We start from the raw sequence: 23,605 nt of genomic DNA on the forward strand, positions 1-23,605 counted from the left end.
AAAAATGTGCACTCCAAATACTCAGATGATGCACATATTTAACCGAAAAAACAAAACAAAATAAGTGTGGAATGTTGGACACTTTATGGAATCAACTGCCGCAGCTCTTCGTACGTAGTGAAGGGCTTCAATTATAACAAAATAACATAGTGCATCATTTGGGCCACATTGCATTCAAAGTACATATTAACATTTGATCAGTTCTTGCTTTCCCTGGGAATCAAACCTACCTTGGTGTGTTGTTGGTACCATGCTCTAATATTTGAGTTACAGGAAAGCTCAAACCTTTACCAACTGACTATGCTAAAGAGATTGTGAAGACAAAAGATTATGATATGATTATATGTATGAAAACCTAAATGCCAGATGCACATTTGTATTAAACTTGCTGTAATTTTTCAAGAATAATCTACAATTTTGTGTTTTCTGAGATGAGGGGCTTTATAAATGAAAAGCCGGTCATTTTGCAACCAGTTCACCAAATCGAACTGAATCGTTTGAAACGGTTCGCGTCAACATCAACATTCGCTATCAAAATCAGCTCTTTTCAGAGCAAGCCGTTTTGTACCATTTTCCTTTAAATGCAAATGAGCTCTGCTGACCCCGCCCCTCTCTTCCGAGCCACTCTCAGAGAGACTGTTTACTTTAGCCGCATTCATTGTGAAACTTGCTAATTAGCACATTGTTAGGAAAGGAAAGGCATCACACAGACAGGCATCTGAGATCGGCTTGATATGAGAGAGGAAATGATTTAATGAGATTAAAAAAATCACTGGGTGGAATTTTTATCATTATAGGGTGGTTGTGTAAACACTCTGCCAACACACATTTCAATTCAAACAACTTGTAAAAGTGCATGTAGCATCCAATAACCCCTTTAAAACATTCTCCTTAGCATTTAGGTAACCAAGCTCCAAAAACAGCTCATTTTGATGTTGTGGGATGTTGTGGGAAATTTCTTCTTCACTATAGCTCCACCAAAGTGAATACCTAACACCATCCCATTAAGCCTAACCTTAATGACGCTATAATCTCCACACCACACTAACTTCCAGTCTAAAACTCTTGGTCTGGCACTGCTGTCCTGAAACTGCTGTGACATTTGATCCTGCAGCTCTGCAGTTGGTTATTATCATCTACATCAGATGCAAGTGTCAGGCTGCATCAAAAGCAAACAGAACATATTATGATCAATACACTAGATACAGTATACAGATGCCTATTCAATTTCTGACATATCCCATGCGCTAGAGCTACTCCTCCTGACAACAGGGCAAATGGGAGAGTAATCAGACATTCATTTTAATGAGGTCAGTTTAAGCATCTGTACAACCCTAAGAAGGACGGTAAATGAAGGTTTTATATGGATAATAATTTCAAAACACTTACACGCAACACTGAGGTGGTGTTTGTACTTTTTTCATGCCATTACATTAGTCAGTCATAACAGTGGCCCTTTTTGACAAGCCTTAAGGTGAGATAACCCCTAAAAGTACAGTGGTAGTACCATGGTACAGTAATGGTATCAGAGAGTAATTCTACAGTCGTGGCCAAAAGTTTTGAGAATTACATAAATATTAGTTTTCAAAAAAGTTTGCTGCTAAACTGCTTTTAGATCTTTGTTTCAGTTGTTTCTGTGATGTACTGAAATATAATTACAAGCACTTCATACGTTTCAAAGGCTTTTATCGACAATTACATGACATTTATGCAAAGAGTCAGTATTTGCAGTGTTGGCCCTTCTTTTTCAGGACCTCTGCAATTCGACTGGGCATGCTCTCAATCAACTTCTGGGCCAAATCCTGACTGATAGCAACCCATTCTTTCATAATAACTTCTTGGAGTTTGTCAGAATTAGTGGGTTTTTGTTTGTCCACCCGCCTCTTGAGGATTGACCACAAGATCTCAATGGGATTAAGATCTGGGGAGTTTCCACGCCATGAACCCAAAATTTCAACATTCTGGTCCCCGAGCCACTTAGTTATCACTTTTGCCTTATGGTACGGTGCTCCATCGTGCTGGAAAATGCATTGTTCTTCACCAAACTGTTGTTGGATTGTTGGAAGAAGTTGCTGTTGAAGGGTGTTTTGGTACCATTCTTTATTCATGGCTGTGTTTTTGGGCAGAATTGTGAGTGAGCCCTTGGATGAGAAGCAACCCCACACATGAATGGTGTCAGGATGCTTTACTGTTGGCATGACACAGGACTGATGGTAGCGCTCACCTTTTCTTCTCCTTACAAGCCTTTTTCCAGATGCCCCAAACAATCGGAAAGGGGCTTCATCTGAGAATATGACTTTGCCCCAGTCCTCAGCAGTCCATTCACTATACTTTCTGCAGAAGATCAATCTGTCCCTGATGTTTTTTTTGGAGAGAAGTGGCTGCCCTTCTTGACACCAGGCCATCTTCCAAAAGACTTCGCCTCACTGTGCGTGCAGATGCGCTCACACCTGCCTGCTGCCATTCCTGAGCAAGCTCTGCACTGGTGGCACTCCAATCCCGCAGCTGAATCCTCTTTAGGAGACGATCCTGGCGCTTGCTGGATTTTCTTGGACGCCCTGAAGCCTTCTTTACAAGAATTGAAACTCTTGCCTTGAAGTTCTTGATGAACCTATAAATTGTTGATTTAGGTGCAATCTTAGTAGCCACAATATCCTTGCCTGTGAAGCCATTTCTATGCACCGCAATGATGGCTGCACGCGTTTCTTTGCAGGTCACCATGGTTAACAATGGAAGAACAATGATTTCAAGCATCACCCTCCTTTTAACATGTCAAGTCTGCCATTCTAACCCAATCAGCCTGACATAATGATCTCCAGCCTTGTGCTCGTCAACATTCTCACCTGAGTTAACAAGATGATTACTGAAATGATCTCAGCAGGCCCTTAAATGACAGCAATGAAATGCAGTGGAAAGGTTTTTTTTGGGATTAAGTTAATTTTCATGGCAAAGAAGGACTATGCAATTCATCTGATCACTTTTCATAACATTCTGGAGTATATGCAAATTGCTATTATAAAAACTTAAGCAGCAACTTTTCCAATTTCCAATATTTATGTAATTCTCAAAATTTTTGGCCACGACTGTACATAGATATATATCATAGTACTGAATGATTATATTCATATCAAATGGTACATACGATGGTATTCATGGAAAATCATGGTAAAATCCTAATACTTTTTAGTAGGTGAAATACTATACATATTTTGTACACGTAAACTCATCGATGTTAAAGATTAATGCACATTTCAGATGGTTTCATTCAAGTTCATCAGCTGTAAAGTCTGATTTCAGTTTGGCTCGGAGAGATCCAAGTCCAGGTTTGTCAGAACAAAACTCCTTTCCAGGACGTTCTTACCCTGCATAACTGTAGATCACAGGTTTCTGTAGAGCTGAAACACACGAGATACAGAGAGATACTGAATCACAAAGTCCCTAATTACAAAAAACACTTGCATTGCTGGACCAATATAAGGTCATGTGACTTCCCTTACCAAAAAGTAGTATACTTCACATTTATTTTATTAAGTATACTTAAGTAAAGTTCAAGTATATTTTGACTTTTTGTAAGTATAAGTCAAGTATACTTAATTGTCATTATAAGTATATATCTTAGAAGTACATAAAGCCCATTTCTGAGAAGTACATAAAAAGTAAACTAAAAGTATACTTTCCTATTTTTTAGTTTAAAATAAGTATACTAATAGCACACTTGAATAAACTTCTTTTTCGTAAGGGTTACTATCAGTAACACCTCTTCAAAAATAGTACATTATTTTTTTTGCAATGCATGCAACATTTAATGTCATGACTTTATGAATTAAATACTTTCTGCTCTGATTTAAGGCTTTTTAAGGCCTTCATTTGTGGAAGGGTGAATTAAGACTTTTTAAGACCTGCAGAAACAATGTAACAAAAAACAAGCACGTGAAGGGCTTTAAAAAATAAGACTGCCTTTTTATCAGATCCTCAGATGAGTCAGAAAATGAACTGAATGCCAAAGTGAAGAGTTCATTTCCAGTAAACATCTTCCCAACTGTAAACATGAAGTGTTTCACTCAGCAGGGGAATCAGTAAAAAGGTCTCTGTGTCAGTGGGGCGTGTGTGTGTGTGTGTGTGTCTCCTCTGCTCTGTCTAGTGTTTCAATCAAGCTCTGTTTTTTCTTAACCTCAGAAATGTATGGCCTGCCAAACAAGTGCTGAGAGAATATGACTGGAGGAATGAGTCAGTAAACATAATGTCTAGTCAGAATCATGTTTCTGAAGAGATTTTAAGGGCAGTACAATGGAAAAACCCTCTAGATTTTTTGCCAGGAATTAGTTTGTTTTAATAAACATGTCTGCTTTTTTCTTGTTGTTTTGTGAAAAGAGGAAAAAAAATGCACCACTCTAAGCTCTTATAATTGGTGGTGATGTTGACTTTATCCCTCTTAAGTGACACATTAAGCTGTAATATTTCCCAGAAAATATTAGATCATCACTAGCGTTCAGTCTCAAAGACCAACTTATTTAATAGACTAGCAGGAAAAAAATAACTCTGTTTAGATAAAACCTTTTTATATTTTCAAATCTGTAAACAACGTGTATCATTTGGAGGTATAATTATGTATTTTTCTCATAAAACTTCCTTAAATATGTGAACTGTACATCTGAAAAAATATAATAAAAAAGTATGTAGACGTGCATGAATACAGTCAAAACAGTGGCCTTAAAATGTCTTTAAATGTGGATACACACACACACACACACACACACACACACACACACCTATATACATATCACTGGTCAAAATATTGGAATAATTAAACATTTTAAAATGTTTTTGACAGAAGTCTCTTATGCTCTCCATGCCTGTATTTATTTGGTAAAATAAATACAATTATTATAAATATTACAATTTAAAAGAACTGTTTAAACACACACACACACACACACACACACACAAGTTAAACACCTATGGTTACTTTGCTAGGACGCCTGTGTGAACTCAAAGGAACTGACTTTATACTTTAATTAAAAGTCACTGAAAAAATGGGTAAGAAAATACTTTTTTGGAGTCACTGTAAATTAGATGATCACTTCTGCAGCTCTCAGAGACAAAGTGATTCCACAGTCACAGCGGAGGACTGGCGAGGCCTCTTCCTCATGTGCAGATGTGTGCCTGTGTATGCGTTCTCCTACCTCACCATCTGCTTTGCCAATGGGCGAGTTCAGGATGAAGTCAGGAGCAGCAATCACATCAACCAGCACCACAGCATCATCCTTCAGCTACACAGAGAAAAAGAGAGGGCCCCTGCTATGTTAAAACCTTCCTGATGTTTGCATCATCATGCACTTCTAAGTGAGAGTGTCTGTTACCGAACTACTGCTTAAACAACACTAACCTGTCCACACAGAGTGAGAATGGCTGTCGACCAGAAAAATAACCTCCTAAAAACAGACCATAATGAAACTCCAAAAAACGTCAAAAAGCTATACTATAGCTATGCAAGTACATCAACTGATTCTGCTATCCCTAATCCTAACTTTACAGTCTAATACTCTAATGACAGTTAGCTGACATGTAGTATATATATATAAGGTCCCATTTGAACATGAACTAGCAATAAAAAATACTTCTAAAACACATTCTTTGTTAATGTCAACATTTACCGATACATTATTCAAACCAAAAGTTGTGTCTGCTTTTGAGAGAGAGAGAGAGAGAGAGAGAGAGAAGTTACAGGAAACCGTGAATCCAAGGACACAAACTCAAATGTATACTATATCTATCAAGAGTGTTTATGGAGTCAAGGAGCAAATGAAGACAGTTTGACCCACATAATCACAAGCCAGGTCATGACAGCACAATGACAGTCATGACACAGAGACGAGACACCAATTGGGATGTTTATGGGGGGGGGGGACTTAAATGGCAAAAAAAAAAAAAAAAACATCCTTCATGGCCTTAGCAATGTGCTTGTGCTTGTGTTTGTGTCTGTGTCTGGTTGCTAGACAGTGATTCTCTGTGTTTGGTGGTTGCTGGGTCAGTATTATGTGTGAAGAAGGTCTGTTTTATTAATTTTTTCTCTTGTCCTCACTGCAGGTTTTAAGACAGTTTAATCATAGACACCTGCTCGATCACATTCTGTCCCCCCTATTCTTGTTCAGGTCTCCAAAGTGCTCTAGTTAAACACACTCTCACATCTCAAGGTGGAGGTGCTTACTGGACGCTGTCCAAGCTCCACTCATTATATCATATGACCTTTAAGTGACTGCTTGTTTTTGGCTGGACTAGACCCTCATAACACACACATAGTGAGCATTTGAACATTTAAGCCACATTTTTAAAAAGTATGTCATGGCAAAACCAAAACCAAATGGAATTTATTTGAAAGGAATTAACACTTTTAAAAACAAAATTCACACACACACACACACACACACACGCAAAAAGTTTATTTTTGAAATGGTAAATGTTTTTGTCCAAATAATTTTCTAGGTCACTGGATGTACATGCGGTGTAACTGCTGTGTTTCATTACTGTGCTGAGGTCAGATTTGGTCCAACTGTGATACTTTCATATCATAAGAAACGTGATGTGAGCAGCTTTCACACATCCTGCATGTGATTCTGACCCTACGGAGCACATATAAGGGTCTAAATGAACATGATATGGCAGAATGGATTTAACTCCTTCAAGATGTGAAGGTCAGACAGCAGCCCTTCGAAATGCCCAGTGTGATGTAGATTTGTAGCTCAGTGGAATAGATATTAAGTAAGGGATATGTCTGAGCCAAGTGTCTGTTCAATGTTTAAGACGTGTCTGAGCAACCAGAGGTCTGTTTTATATTAGATATAAGTCATAAACAGAACGTCACTGTACAGAAGGTATTAACGGGAAGCCCAGGGTGCATGACATCGTCCCCACATTTCAGCCTGATACTAAAATATTAACAAAAACAACATTCTATGCGCCCATCTATATATCATAACTTTAACTTTTAGTCAAAAGTCTTTAAGGACAAGACTAATGAACTAAGCATTTACAGCAAATGTGTCTATGGTTGTCTAGGGTAAATTCAGGTAAATTGGCCCAGCTTCTGACATGAGATGACTGGCCTATATACAGTAGATTAACACTGTATGGTTTTGAAAAACATTAACAGAAATGTGTATATTGAATTAACAGTCAGAAGGCCTGTAAAGGTGTTTATACACAGAGTGATAATTGGTAATGGTGAGAAAGAAAGAGAAAAAAAAAAAATCGATTGTTAAAAAGTTTGGGGTTAGTTTAAAAAAAATAAAAATGTATTTTCTTTCAATAAAAAAATTAGATAGCTATTAATAAGAGATTCCTGCCAAAATATATCATGGTTTCCAGAAAAATATTAAACAAATTCATTCATTCAAATTCAGCTTTGTCATAACAGGAATTATGAATATACAATATTAGAATATTAAGATATTTTTAATTTTAAATTGTCATAATATTTCACAATATTACCGTTTTCACTGTATTTTTTTTTTTTTTTTTTTGTCAAATAAACACAGGTTAGCATAAGAGACTTAAATAATCTTACTGACCCCAATCTTTTGAACAGTAAAATAAAAGGACCGGCAGAAAATTACCAGAACAATTTTTTTTTAACATTTACAGACATTATCTTCAACCTAAAACACTACACAATGCAATGCGTAATTCAAAATATTGGTAAAACACCTGTACAAATAAGTGTGTGTGTGTGTGTGTGTGTGTGTGTGTGTGTGTGTTCGTGTGTTTTGCTTAAACCGTTTATGACTATTAAGGCTATTAAGCATAATCATGAGATGATGCATGTAAACACTCTCAGTGTGTGTTATAAGTTAGCTGGGTAATGTGTTTTACAAACCTATAGCATACCTCACCTCCCTCTGTGCTGCCAGTAAACATAGACGCATGACATTTTAAGGTCTCATGCTATTAAAATCAGGATTAAAACATACTTGGCTGTTGTTCCGTGCCTCAAAGACTCCCAGTCCAGAAGATTTCTCAAGAAACAGCTTCCATGGCTCTCACCCGAAACACACCACCCACTTACCAGAGGCACTGAGGACACAACATCAAATGATATTAAAAAGATGGACAGATGATGTAAAATACTGAACAAGACATTTTGTTTAAACTTGATTGTTAAAACAAACTGAATAAAGTATAATGAATTGCAGTTGGCAAACACAGTTTCCTCAATTATGTGGAAAGGGCCAAAAAAGGGCCACTAAATAATAAAATGAAACAAATACTGAACAGATATCAAATCTATTGCTGGAATAGGTCTGTCCTGCAGAGGTCTGGTGCACACACAGATGTAATCATGGATTAGGTATCTTGGTGGGGACTGTGACTAAAGAATAAGAGGTCTCATGTTTTGGATGGTTGAGGTTTGGACGTATTTCTTCAACTCATGACACAGAGGGAACCCAAACTCTAGGTCCATAGAGGGATGAACTTATGTGCATTCATGCTATAGTAACAGCATGAACAGATGAACTATGAAAAACTCAAACCTACTGACCAAGACTACAAAGCAGTGAAATTTAACCTATTCAGTTCAAACCAAGACATCCATAACATAACATCCAAACTGTTTTCCCATCTTTATAAAGGAAATAATAAACCAGAAACAACCCCCAATCCTCTCTAAATAAGAAAATAAGTCGGTTATGAAACAAGACCACACAGAGTGAAACGTTGCTCAAATATCTTCACTAAACTCAATCAAGCAAATAAGTTCTGGAGAAATGAGTGAATATTACAGATATTTGCAGGCAAATGTTTATGTTGGTATTGATGTATGTATTAAGTGACATTTGTTCATTCTAGATTATTCTTGCTTTTTTCCATTTGGAGTTAGATTCAAACAGTCTCTTTTCATAATTTATGAAATCAAGTTATTTAGTTCTAAGCCCAAACTGTTAAAATAATACCTCAAAATAAATAGTTGTGCAATATTGCCTCTTAAAAAATATAATAATAATAATAATATCTGACAGTAGAAATTAGCATATTGGACATTCACCTAAACCTCATTACAAGTCATAACTGATGCTTTTTTATATGTATATATATATATATATATAGTATATAAAGGCTTCAAGGTTTGGAGCGACATGAGGGTGAGCAAATGATGACAGAATGTTTTGTTGAACTATTCCTTTAGTGTGTCATGATTCAGTTGGCCTGAATATGACTGATTAAATCATGGACTGTGATAGTTAAAGAATGAGAGCATTAAATATTTTGATGCAAAACAGCTGGGATGTGTAACAATATTAAAACCGGTCTAGTGTCGGATAACTCCCTGGGCACTTGTCACATGATGCGATAGGTGACAAAAGTCAGTTAAAAACCAAGTAGTCCACTCCCTATCCTCGTCCAATCCAGACGATGATTCTCTAACCCCTGTAAACCAGGCAACAATGAGGTGAGTCACCAGCTGAAGAATGATGTCAATAAAGAGAGCAGATGTTGAGCAGATGTGCAGCTTGGTTCAGGATGTATAAGTCTCCCTCTGGAGCAGTCTGCATCATCAAGGAGCACGTTTAACAGTAAACCACACAAAAACACAGCGTGATGCAGATTCTCACATTCTCTCTGTGTGCGGTGAAGGTGTGACAGTTTATGCATTAGATAATGTACTCAGAAAAAAAAAACACCATGAAAGTGGGATATGAAAATGACATGAGGCTCATTTTGTTTATTTGGCTTCCTCTGAGCATGCATGAATAATGACTCTATTAAACTAAACTAAAACTTCATTAGCTGAATAACAGAACTGAACTAGATTTGTATTTCTTGAAGGAAATATCAGTGTTTCAACTGATTAAAGTTTTGGATTCTGTGCAAAATGAATTCTGCATTACAGCTACAAAATGTGATTGAATCAACACATAAGTGCAACACTATTCTTATCATCCGCGCCACAAGGATGCACTGTTTCTACGTGTATTTAGCTTTGATTTGAAATAAAACAGCGCATCCTTGTGGCACGGATGACACAGAAGAGCATACACCGCATACAGTAATATGGAGAGACACAGAGGAGACCGTTGGCAAAGGAATTATTGAATAAAGTCTTTTTTTGTTTGTTTTCTTCGCTTACAAAAAGTGTTCCCGTCGCTTCATATAACCCAGATTGCACGTCTGATGGCAGATGGAGTATTTTGATGACGACTTTCATACTTTTTATGGACCTTGACACTGCTATTTACTTGGCAGTCTATGGTACAGTCTCAAGCCTCCAGGTTTTCATCCAAAATATCTTAAATTGTGTTCTGAAGACGAACTGAGCTTTTACGGGTTTGGAATGACATGGGGGTAAGTGATTAATGACAAAATTTTAATTTTGGGGTGGAGTATCCCTTTAAGTCTGGGCTCTGATGAGGTCATGCAAGGACATTCACCTTCTTCTGCTTCAATCACTGTTTGCACAGGTTTGCTGTGTGCTTTGGGTCATTGTCATGTTGGAAGTTATAACTTCTTCCCATTGACAACTTTCTGGTAGAGGGCAGCAGATTTTCCTCAAGAATTTTACAATATTTTGCCCCATCCATTTTTTCTTCTATCCTGACAAGTGCTCCAGTCCCTGCGGCAGAGAAACACCCTCATAACAGGATATTACCAGCTCCATGCTTTACTGGAGGAATGCTGTTATTTGGATGCTGAGCTGTATTGGATTTATCATTTGGTGTTGAGGCCAAATAATTTATTTAAATTTTAGTCTCATCTGCCTCAGAATCTTCAAGGTTTTGACAAGGCTCAGTAGTCATGACTGCAGGTGGCCTTTCTTGATGAGTGGCTTTTTTCTTGCTAACCTCCCATACAAGCCATATTTGTGGAGAATTTGTGATATTGTTGTCACATGCACACAGTGACAACTCTTTGTCATAAATTCCTGCAACTGCTTCAGAGTTGCTGTAGGCCTCTTTGTAGTCTCTCTGGCCAGTTTCCTCCAGGCTCTTTCATCCAGTTTGGAGCGACGTCCTGATCCAGGGAGGGTCTGTGTTGTACTAAATACCTTCCACTTCTTAATATTAGACTTCACTGTCCTTCTAGGCATTGATAAAGCCTTTGAAGTGTTTTTGTATCCATCTCCTTGTTTGTGCCTGTCCATAAATTTATCCTGAAGATCTTTTGATGGGTGCCCATAGCTGAGTTTTGCATAGTTTGCTTCAGTTGCACTACCAAGGACTTAAATGCTTCAGGAAAGCTCTTTTGATGCTAAGCTAATCAAAATGACCACAGCTGATCACAGCTGAAAGTCAAATGGCTTTGTGTGCCACTGAGAAGGTGATCAGCTACACCTGACTGAGTTTACAAGTCATTTTAGGAGAGGGGTGATCCTTTTCCAAATCAGTGAATCTTTTTTTTTTTTTTCTTTTTTTTTTGACATGTTGGTGTTATATCTTTCACTTTGATGTTATACTACAGGTCCTTCTCAAAAAATTAGCATATTGTGAAAAAGTTCATTATTTTCCATAATGTAATGATAAAAATGAAACTTTCATATATTTTAGATTCATTGCACACCAACTGAAATATTTCAGGTCTTTTATTGTTTTAATACTGATGATTTTGGCATATAGCTCATGAAAACCCAAAATTCCTATCTCAAAAAATTAGCATATTTCATCCGACCAATAAAAGAAAAGTGTTTTTAATACAAAAAAAAGTCAACCTTCAAATAATTATGTTCAGTTATGCACTCAATACTTGGTCGGGAATCCTTTTGCAGAAATGACTGTTTCATTGCGGCGTGGCATGGAGGCAATCAGCCTGTGGCACTGCTGAGGTGTTATGGAGGCCCAGGATGCTTCGATAGCGGCCTTAAGCTCATCCAGAGTGTTGGGTCTCTTGCGTCTCTCAACTTTCTCTTCACAGTATCCCACAGATTCTCTATGGGGTTCAGGTCAGGAGATTTGGCAGGCCAATTGAGCACAGTAATACCATGGTCAGTAAACCATTTACCAGTGGTTTTGGCACTGTGAGCAGGTGCCAGGTCATGCTGAAAAACGAAATCTTCATCTCCATAAAGCTTTTCAGCAGATGGAAGCATGAAGTGCTCCAAAATCTCCTGATAGCTAGCTGCATTGACCCTGCCCTTGATAAAACACAGTGGACCAACACCAGCAGCTGACATGGCACCCCAGACCATCACTGACTGTTGGTACTTGACACTGGACTTCAGGCATTTTGGCATTTCCGTCTCCCCAGTCTTCCTCCAGACTCTGGCACCTTGATTTCCGAATGACATGCAAAATTTGCTTTCATCCGAAAAAAGTACTTTGGACCACTGAGCAACAGTCCAGTGCTGCTTCTCTGTAGCCCAGGTCAGGCGCTTCTGCTGCTGGAATCGGTCCTTCTCCACAATCTTCCTCAGGGTCCGGTCACCTCTTCTCGTTGTGCAGCGTTTTTTGCCACACTTTTTCCTTCCCACAGACTTCCCACTGAGGTGCCTTGATAGAGCACTCTGGGAACAGCCTATTCGTTCAGAAATTTCTTTCTGTGTCTTACCCTCTCGCTTGAGGGTGTCAATGATGGCCTTCTGAACAGCAGTCAGGTCGGCAGTCTTACCCATGATTGCGGTTTTGAGTAATGAACCAGGCTGGGAGTTTTTAAAAGACTCAGGAATCTTTTGCAGGTGTTTAGAGTTAATTAGTTGATTCAGATGATTAGGTTAATAGCTCGTTTAGAGAACCTTTTCATGATATGCTAATTTTTTGAGATAGGAATTTTGGGTTTTCATGAGCTGTATGCCAAAATCATCAGTATTAAAACAATAAAAGACCTGAAATATTTCAGTTGGTGTGCAATGAATCTAAAATATATGAAAGTTTAATTTTTATCATTACATTATGGAAAATAATGAACTTTTTCACAATATGCTAATTTTTTGAGAAGGACCTGTATATGCTGTATATGTTGCACTGAGTAAAGCTGGATAAAATCAGATCCATGTATATATTTAAGTAAAATTGGGATGGTCTGAAAATCAGTCAGTATCTGTTGTGACCACCATTTGCCTCACGTAGTGCAACACATCTCCTTCGCAAAGAGTTGATCAGGTTGTTGATTGTGGCCTGTGGAATGTTGGTCCACTCCTCTTCAATGGCTGTGCAAATTGCTGGATATTGGCAGAAACTGGAACACGCTGTTGTATACGCCGATCCAGAACATCCCAAACATCCTCCTGGTGAGTATGCTGGCCATGCAAGAACTGGGATGTTTTCAGCTTCCAGGAATTGTGTACAGATCCTTGCAACATGGGGCCGTGCATTATCATGCTGCAACATGAGGTGATGGTCGTGGATGAATGGCACAACAATGGGCCTCAGGATCTTGTCACGGTATCTCTGTGCATTCAAAATGCCATCAGTAAAATTTACCTGTGTTCGTTGTCCATAACATACGCCTGCCCATACCATAACTCCACTGCCACAATGGGCCACTCGATCCACAACGCTGACATCAGCAAACCGCTCACCCACAAGACGCCATACATGCTGTCTGCCATCTGGGATTCATCCTTGAAGAGGTCCTCGAATGTGAGTGTTTGCCCACTCAAGTCAGTTACGACGACGAACTGCAGTCATGTCGAGACCCCGATGAGGACGACGAGCATGCAGATGAGCTTCACTGAGACGGTTTCTGACAGTTTGTGCAGAAATTCTTTGGTTATGCAAACCAATTGTTGCAGCAGCTGTCTGGATGACAGGTCTCAGACGATCTTGGAGGTGAAGATGCTGGATGTGGAGGTCCTGGGTATAGTTACACGTGGTCTGCGGTTGTGAGGCCTGTTGGATGTAGGGTTGGGTACCGAAAACCGGTTGCCAATATGGCACCGGTACCTATGTAACCGGTATGAACCGAACAAAATCAGAACACAGATGTCGGTGCCTCATTTAGGTGCCTCTTAAATGCCTGAGCGATCGATTGAAATATTTGTCCTGGTTCTCCGAAATGTACGCAAGAAGCATGGGCATCGCTAGGCTTTTTTAGCGGTGGCTTTAGCTCCATAAACTGCACACAAATTTGCGATCGCCTCAGAGTCAGTCCCCTTAAATTTCATATGAAAACGGTGGCAGAACTGTCTCCTCTCCGTCTTTCAGCAAGTTCTTCAATCCACAGACCGTGGGGGAGCAGCGCGAGCGGACTCAAACAGAACAGAGGACACAAGGTGTGTTTATCGATAGATCGTTAGAATATCTGTATCTGTGCAATTCTTTGTCATAAATAGATTTAAAAAAAGGTCACGAGGGAGCAATCGGTTTCCCATCTATTGTAAAGTTTTCGCTCCGTTCACTGCTCATCAAGCCACAGCTGTTTCCTCCAGTGAAAATCTAGCCCTTAACACATATTAACGCATACTTTAATTATACTTATTTAAATATACTTAATTTATTTATACTTACTTTATACATACACTACTGAGCAAAAGTCTTAGGCACGTTAGTATTTTCACCCCAAAGAATGGTGTTCAGCCAGTTATTTATATCTTTGTTGGAGACGGCTTATGGTAGAGAAATGAACATTCAATTCACAGGCAACATCTCTGGTGGACATTCCTGCAGTCAGCATGCCAATTGCACGCTCCCTCAAAACTTGCGACATCTGTGGCATTGTGCTGTGTGATAAAACTGCACATTTTAGAGTGACCTTTTATTGTGGCCAGCCTAAGGCACACCTGTGCAATAATCATGCTGTCTAATCAGCACCTTGATATGCCACACCTATGAGGTGGATGGATTATCTCGGCAAAGGAGAAGTGCTCACTAACACAGATTTAGACAGATCTGTGAACAATATTTGAGAGAAATAGGCATTTTGTGTACATAGAAAAAGTCTTAGATGTTTGAGTTCAGCTCATGAAAAATGGGGGCAAAAACAAAAGTGTTCAGTTATATTTTGGATGCCATTAATCACGATTAATCGTTTGACATAATATATATATATATATATATATATATATATATATATATATATATATATATATATATATATATATATATATATATTTGTTTTTTGTTTTCTATATATAAATGTTGGTATCAGTGATATGGCCATTAAAATATGAAATAAAAATGTCAAATTTCAAATATTTAAAAATATTTTTAGGTGTTCCACATTAATTTGGATAATATATTTGAATATATTTTTTTAATTGGTCAACAACCATACTTAAAAATCATATAATACTTCACCCCAAGACTGAAATTCTTCTGGAGCAGAAGAAAAAGAAGAGCACCAGGGGAATAAAGGTAACTGAGGTGAAGAGAATGCTAAATGAGTAATGTGTCTGGTGTGTGCGGTTGTAAAGAATGTGCATATATGTGTCCCTGTTATGGAGAATGTAGTCTTAATGTTGCATACCGGCTGAGTTCATGCACTCTTCCACTGAGCCAACTGTGAACTTGCTCTGCAGAATGCTGTTCATGTCCTCTAAAAAGTTCACAGTCTCAAGAGGGGATTCAATCCTTCCTTTACCTTGATTGAGGGAGAAAAACATAAAAAGCAAGACATTTCAAATCCATTATCATATCAGACATAAAAAGCATTCTTCATATTCAGCATACCGCTAAAACCAATATGCAAAGAATGCTCTGGATGGTTAATAAACTCAAGACCACTGTCATTACTTCTTCCTATTTAGAAATTCTCGACAAAAAAACAAAATTGGAGAATACATGTTAAAACACTCCTTTTGATTTCAAAAACTGGGTAAAACTTTTGTGTTGTGTGTCAAATCCAACCACATTTCAATTTGCCAAAAATTTATAATATGAAAAACACTAAAGACTTGTGTTAAAAACAGAGAACCTCTATTGTAGCTTGTCAGAGACTACAAATATGTGAGAATATGAATATAAATATAATTTATGCAATGTATTTAATAATTCCCATCTATTTTTATTGTGTTGGGGATAATTAGACCCACATATTTTAAAGTTCAAAATGTGCTGCACAGACAGTCATGACAATTGCAGTGACTATTTGAACACTGAGGTGCAAATAAGTACAAGTCAGTATAAACAGTATCTACAGTGCCAACCACTAATATTGTCACCCTTAGTAAATATGAGCAAAGGCAGCTGTGAAAATCATTCAAAAAATTCACAAAAATCTAACCTATCATTGAAGTAAAAAATAGAAAGTTGGGGGGAAATCTTATTATGAAATAATTTTTTTTTCTCTAGTTCACATTAGCTACAATTACTGGCACCCAATTATTGAAACATCCTTTTTCCCAGATAACAGCTCTGAGTTTGCAATAGTTTTCAATATTAGTGGTTGACACTGTCTAACATTGTACTTAGTGTAAGTAGTATTTATTGCTATTTGTACTTCCTTTGTCTTTTTGTTATGGCTGGTTCTCAAAACTTTGTGAGGGTAAAATTAGTTTCTCACACTACTTTTCAGTGCTACAACAGTCCAAAAGAACTAACAACCAAAAAACAACCTTTGACAGACTGATTGTGATTGCCTTGTGACTGTGAAACTGAGATCATGAATAAGATGAGTCTTCGGTTTCAGGGAAATTTTGAGTTCTCATGTATTTCATATTTTAGTGTCTGAGTGAGTTACAGTACAGTTTTTCTGTTTTGTGACCTGACTCTTTGCTGTTTTTGGCAAATTGTATGGAAACCACTGGGGTCAATGTGACCCCAACACAAAAGTCATGTACAGCCTTTCTAAAACACTTGTAGGCCTATGTGTCGAAACTTTGCAAAGACTAGAAGATCCCTAGACTTTCAGAATCTAGTGATCAAGATGCTTTCGTAGAATGTTTAGGATAATTATCTCAGATTTTACAGATGCTTGTATATTCAGCATATCTAAAACTTATCTTTAGTTGATGTTTACCTGTCTGACGCTTTTGTCCTCCATTAAGAGTCCAATTTGAAATTCCACAAAGTTCATGCAGAAGGATCTGGTGAAGAGCTCCAGTGCGTACACCGCTGCCAGGAACGGAACAAGACGCCATGCTGCAACAGAGGATGGAGCATATGAACAGGAAGGGTCAAAAGTGCACATACACATAGTTTGATCTACGAAAATAAAAAATATAATTTTTGGTTCGCTTTTTATATTTAGAGTATGTGCATTTCCAGTGTACTTACACAAGAAAGTACTGAATAATAAAAGAAATGTAATATGCATTGAGGTTCGATTCAGGGTTAGTACCTAGTTATTACATTAAATACATAGTAAATACATGTAAAATATGATTTTAAAGTGCTAGCATTATTTCTGTAGGTGATTAAACTAAAACTAAATATGCTCATAATTGATTTTTAATTATTCTTTTATTTTAAAAGTAATTATTTTACAATTACATTTTAAATTATTTTTTTATTGTTTCTTTTTTAAAGTAAATAATGAAGTAAAGGTAAATTAAATGAAGAAGAAGAAGACCATGACTAATAAAACAAGACTTATGACTTGTTCAGGGTCTTCCTGATGTATCCTCAACCTCTCGCCTTGTTTGTTTTCAGAAAAACCCCTTAATGGCATTCTGTCAGTAATATTGGCTGATGTTCTGGCTTTCACTGTGATTAAAAGCTCCCTGTTTGTTTGAAAGGAAAGCATAGGGATTCCTTCTCGTACATCTTGCATAGCACAGCTGGAATAACAGCTGCTGCACCACTGCTTTCTTTTACTGCAGAGGGAGCAAAGCATTGCAAAATGTCTACAAAGATACACACCAAAATATCTCTCTGTTTTTTCCTGCGTTCATAATAACAAAACAAATTCTGTTGCTTTGCACATGTCATATATTTGAAAAATGAAAGGTGTTACAATAAGGTGCTAAACATTAACAGCTAATGCATTAAGTATCCTGAACGAACAATGAACAATCTTTTTTTTGTATATATATTAATCTAGGTCAATGTGAGTTGTTCGCTCATTTTAGTTCTTAATGCATTCATGTTGAAAATCTATTAATAAATACAGAAAATTAATATCAACAAAGATTAAACAATGCAGTTCTATAGCGATTACGAATTTGTATGCATTTAACCTTTTTGCATAAATGGATAATTGCAATAAACTGCAATAAAACCAGGCAGCATATGTAATGTTTATTATGCAGTCATATAATATTGCTTACTTTAAAAGGTGAAACTTAGCGCCCGTCAGGCGTAACATCTCCTGTTTTGTTTAGCAGGTTTTCTCGAGGTATCCTCACATTGTGGAACACTGCAAAACTCACAAAAACAAAATCATTCATTTATCTTGGGCATTCAGAAATTTTTTTTTGTTAAATGATTACAATGAAAAGTATAATGAAGAATAACATTTTAATTTATTTGAACAGAAGGATATAGAATGGAGATGAAGTGAGACAGATACCGCCATCTAATGACCAAATACTGTCATCACAACAGCTCAGCAGTCCACAGTCTGGCAGTAAACTCACCCATTATCCAGACCGTTCTCACCCAGTTTCTTTCCCACATCCCCGACCATCACTCCTGGCATTACCAGCAAGGTCTTTGAACCCCTGACCTAAAAACTGAATTACATTAAAACCAAATCATTCCCAGCTGCTCTAACAAGACAAGCAAATGAACTTGGACTACAAAGGAGTGAAGGCCGTGGCATTGCCCATCAGGGGTGTAGAGCAGTGCAAATATGACTGAATGAGTGGTCGTCTTTGCTGCTTCAAAGTCTGGGGAGTTTATCACAAACTCCTGCAGATTAAAAAAAAAAAAAACGTAAGTTTGCTTTAAATAATTAAATAGATGGAAAGATCATGAAAATACTACGGAAGAGGATTAGGGCCAAGCAATAATAAAAAAATAAAACCATCTCGAGATTAAAGTCATTATATTGCGAGATTAAACTCATTAAATTTTGAGAAAAAAAAAGTCGAAATACAATCTTGAGAATAAACTCATTAAATATCGAGAATAAAGTCGTTGTGTTTCGAGATTAAACTCATTAAATTGCGAGAAAAAAGTCGAAATACAATCTTGAGAATAAACTCATTAAATATCGAGAATAAAGTCGTTGTGTTTTGAGAAAAAAACTCGTTAAATTTCGAGAAAAAAACAGTTGAAATACAATCTTGAGTCGAAATACAATCCCCCCCAACCCCCCCCCCCCCCCCCCCCCCCCCCCCCCCCTAAAACAGAGGTTTATCACACCTGAGTTCAATTTTTCTAGCCACACCCAGGCCTGATTACTGCCACACCTGTTCACAATCAAGAAATCTCTTAAACAGGACCTGCCTGACAAAGTGAAGTAGACCAAAAGATCCTCAAAAGATAGACATCATGCTGAGATCCAAAGAAATTCAGAATCAAATGAGAAAGAAAGTAATTGAGATCTATCAGTCTGGAAAAGTTTATAAAGCCATTTCTAAAGCTTTGGGACTCCAGCGAACCACAGTGAGAGCCATTATTCACAAATGGCAAAAACATGGAACAGTGGAGAACCTTCCCAGGAGTGGCCGGCCGACCAAAATTACCCCAAGAGCACAGCGAAGACTCAACCAAGATGTCACAAAAGACCCCACAACAACATCCAAAGAACTGCAGGCCACACTTGCCTCAGTTAAGGTCAGTGTTCATGACTCCACCAGAAGAAAGAGACTGGGCAAAAATGGTCTGCATGGCAGAGTTCCAAGACGAAAACCACTGCTGAGCAAAAAGAACATAAAGGCTCGCCTCAGTTTTGCCAGAAAACATCTTGATATCCCCAAGACTTTTGGGAAAATACTCTGTGGACTGACGAGACAAAAGTTGAACTTTTTGGAAGGTGTGTGTCCCATTACGTCTGGCGTAAAAGTAACACCGCATTTCAGAAAAAGAACATCATACCAACAGTAAAATATGGTGGTGGTAGTGTGATGGTCTGGGGCTGTTTTGCTGCTTCAGGACCTGGAAGACTTGCTGTGAAAAATGGAAACATGAATTCTGCTGTTTACTAAAAAATCCTGAAGGAGAATGTCCGGCCATCTGTTTGTGACCTCAAGCTGAAGCGAATATGGGTTCTGCAGCAGGACAATGATCCAAAACACACCAGCAATTCCACCTCTGAATGGCTGAAGAAAAACAAAATGAACACCTTGGAGTGACCTAGTCAAAGTCCTGACCTGAATCCTACTGAGATGCTGTGGCATGACCATAAAAAGGCAGTTCATGCTCGAAAACCCTCCAATGTGGCTGAATTACAACAATTCTGCATGGATGAGTGGACCAAAATTCCTCCACAGCGCTGTAACAGACTCATTGCAAGTTATCGCAAATGCTTGATTGCAGTTGTTGCTGCAACCAGTTATTAGGTTTAGGGGGCAAACACTTTTTCACACGGGGCCACATAGTTTTGGATTTTGTTTTACCTTAATAATAAAAACCTTCATTTAGAAAACTACATGTTGTGTTCACTTGTGTTATCTTTTAATAATATTTAAATTTGTTTGATGATCTGAAACATTAAAGTGTGACAAACATGCAAAAAAATATAAGAAATCAGGATCACAATTCTTAAATTTTCCACAATTTTTCACACCACTGTATATACATATAAACACTATGAAATATTTATTATGGTTGCTAATACTTCAGCTTTCATGAATCAACAATGAACAATAGTATTTATTACTCTACATGAATGTTAACTTACTGTTGTGTATTTATTTAATATTTTATTTTAATATTTGCTTATTATTAAATTAACATTAACCTACATACATTAACCAACAATTGATGTCTCTTTATGATTTGTAAGGCCATGTTTGTATAATCTCATGATATGACTGCAGTGTGTTAAGACTTGCATTAAATCATTGGGTAAAAGAAGGGGACACGTTGTTGCATCAGGTACTGGAGAATATTAGAGTACCTGAGTGCTGGGGTCATATCTGGCTGTTGTCCTCAGGGCTCTCGTGTTGCTGCCATGGTTCAGCTCTGTCAATGCAAAGTATCCAAATGTCTAAAGAGACAGACACAATATTAATACGCTGTCAGTGACTCATGTGGTTTGCCATGACTAAAGTCAAAGGCAACTTGCTGGTTTGTATATACACACATGCAAACACACACACACACACACACACACACACACACTTCCTGTTTATGGCCTAATACTGAGCTTGTGCGTCAAAATGTCCTAGTTGTATGGAAGGTGAATAAGTCAAAGCCATCATTTAATTTATCAAACTATTATACTTTGAGCACCAAAAAAAAAAGAAAAGAAAATAATTATATATATATATATATATATATATATATATATATATATATATATAAATAGGCCTAAAAATATATATAAACCAAAATCAGCAATCACCCCCTGCCCTAGATCTGCATTTTCTAGTAACACTTTTTAATAACATTCTTTAGTTAACCTCTGTTTATGCATTAAATGAAAATTAAGCTGCGTTTTACTCACCCCCGAGGCATCCTAGGTGTATATGCTTCAGTCCAAAAGCAGTTAAATAAAAAGCACCCATCCATAAAAAAAGGTCTCACACGGCTCCTCGGGGGTGAACAAAATCCTCCTGTAGCGAATCGATATATTTTGTAAGAAAAAAAATCCTTATTCAAAATGTAATGATCACTTTAATCTAGCTTGCGCCAACAGTTGTACACTGAAGCAGCTCCGGGCGGATGATGTATGAGGTCAGCGCTGCGCATGCATCGGTGAGTCTCGTATAAACTAACGTTTGTTTACAGGATCAAAGGAAGCAAAGTTTCCTTATTTTAGCAAAGGAAAACCAGTGTCCTCTTGGCTTATTTTAAAATCCTACCACATTCTTCTTTACAAATCCTCGTTTTGTACTTCTAAGTAGTGACCGTTGTTTTGTTTTGATCTCTCCGCTGCGTTTCCGCGTTTGTCACTTCTGAGCGGCACATTTGCAACGCTGACCTCATACGTCACCTGCCCGGAACTGCTTCCGTTTACAACAGTGAGCGCAAGCTAGATTCAAGTGATTATTGTGTTTTATGTCACTACAGGAGGCATTTGTTTACCTCCCGAAGCCGTGTGACACACTTTTTTTACGGAATGGCAATTTTTGTTACATGTGGAGTTTTGGATTGAAGCAATGCAACACCCGCTGACTGCAATGATAGAGCTTGAAAGATCAAAGACAATAATTAATATACCTCCGACTGGAAAGAAAGTCATATACACCTATGATGCCTTGGGGATGAGTAAAACACAGCTTAATTTTCAGTTTTGGTTGAACTACCCCTTTAACTAGCAATAACTAGCAATAAGCAATACATAAGTTTAAGTATTTTCATGAATCTTTGTTAATGTCAGTTAACAAAAATACACCACTTCATTGTTAGTTCATGTTAGCTCTGGCTCATTAAATAATCAAATATAGTTTTGATTTTGAAAATGTATATGTACACGTTGATCTAATCTTATTAAATGTGTACTTTTCCTGGACAAAAAGAGAAAATAAAAAGATGAGCAAAACATAAACATCTTACCTTGAATGCAATGATTTCATCACCCTCCAGAAACCGCAACATTTCCTTCCAGCTGAAGGATGTTTTCTTCCTGTAGATATCCAGTGGATCACTGGGAAGGTCTGGGATGCCCTCATCCATTTTCTCTTCCAAAACATACTTAGCATCTGTGATGACAGGCGCACTCATGTTCTGACACTCAGGCACATTAAAACCTTCAGGAAGAAAATGACAAACATGACCAAATCAATCATGCTGATAACATAAATAATGATAACGGTCATGATTTCCTAAAGGAAAGAAAATCACTATTGAAGTTTGCTATTGCAGTATGTTTAGTAAATGTCTGAATCAACCCTTTCCCCTTGTATTGACCTTCAGGGTTTTCAGGTAGCAATCAATATGTCAGCATATTTCCTTTCTGGACACCTGAAATTATTTTTCAATTATTTTATTGCACATTTTTGCTAGACTTTAGATCAGCTTTTACAATACTTTCCAGTTTGCTAAATGAATAATTCATTTCACAAACTTTATTTATCATTTGCAGGACTTAAATAATACCTGTGATCTCAATGCAAAGTTCAATGTCAGTTACAAAACTCACTGTCACAAAGCTGCTGAAACACAATACCAACACGTTTTGGGGGAAATTTCAATTGTTTAGGATGAGTTAAAAAGCCATATGGCACATAACATTTCTTTTTGCATAATACATAGAGATGTAGCTAACTTACATGTCACAATATCTAAATAAACAATAGCCATGTTTTATTCTAGCACGCTAGCTAACGTCATTTCACCACTTACTGTACTACTTCATATCAGTAATTTGAATAGTGCTGGGATAACATTTGTCTTACCCATGGTCTTACCTTGTCCCGTAACCTAACCTCGAGAGCTACTCTACTCAGCCTCGCCCCCTCGGAGGATAAAGTGCTCATGTGACCAAATACAACCAATCAGAGAAGTGCTGCTACTTAAAGGCACACTGCACTGAAAGACACCTGTGCGCTCTGTGAAAGCCAGCGTCATAAAAGTGTACCTGGAGGAGTGTAATACCTAGTTTAAAGTTTAAACGAACAGGTTATGTTTCTTAGACAGTGGTAATATTGTAGGACAAGGCTATTTATTTTTTATTTCTACATCTCATGTAA

The 23,605-nt window shown here is 37.5% G+C and overlaps 1 protein-coding gene across 4 annotated transcripts; it reads right to left on the reverse strand.

The window, feature by feature from the left end:
• Window positions 1–3,039: 3,039 nt before the first annotated feature.
• LOC109083068 (peroxisomal acyl-coenzyme A oxidase 3-like) lies at window positions 3,040–23,367 on the reverse strand. Of its 4 annotated transcripts, none has more exons than XR_006160491.1 (10): window positions 23,324–23,367; window positions 22,470–22,663; window positions 20,869–20,958; window positions 18,440–18,713; window positions 18,131–18,227; window positions 16,882–17,003; window positions 15,391–15,504; window positions 7,968–8,070; window positions 5,184–5,270; window positions 3,040–3,395 (listed from the first exon to the last, which is right to left on the reverse strand). XR_006160491.1 is itself a non-coding variant. In XM_042760816.1 (3 exons), exons 1-3 carry the CDS (start codon window positions 23,313–23,315, stop codon window positions 20,860–20,862), a joined length of 297 nt encoding a protein of 98 aa, XP_042616750.1. In that variant the 5' UTR covers window positions 23,316–23,367; the 3' UTR covers window positions 20,462–20,859. The 4 variants fall into 4 exon arrangements, 1 of the variants encoding a protein (XP_042616750.1); XR_006160490.1 differs by having other exon boundaries at window positions 23,312–23,367; XR_006160492.1 differs by lacking the exon at window positions 7,968–8,070 and having other exon boundaries at window positions 23,312–23,367.
• Window positions 23,368–23,605: the final 238 nt, after the last annotated feature.

Source organism: Cyprinus carpio, chromosome A7 (genome assembly GCF_018340385.1).
Source record: "Cyprinus carpio isolate SPL01 chromosome A7, ASM1834038v1, whole genome shotgun sequence".
Lineage (NCBI taxonomy): Eukaryota > Metazoa > Chordata > Actinopteri > Cypriniformes > Cyprinidae > Cyprinus > Cyprinus carpio.

What these genes read in the sequence shown, in the direction of transcription:
- LOC109083068 (XM_042760816.1), bottom strand. An exon ending in ATGAAATCATTGCATTCAAG is followed by an intron (nt 20,959 to 22,469) that starts GTAAGATGTTTA and finishes CTGTCTCTTTAG; the next exon opens with ACATTTGGATACTTTGCATT.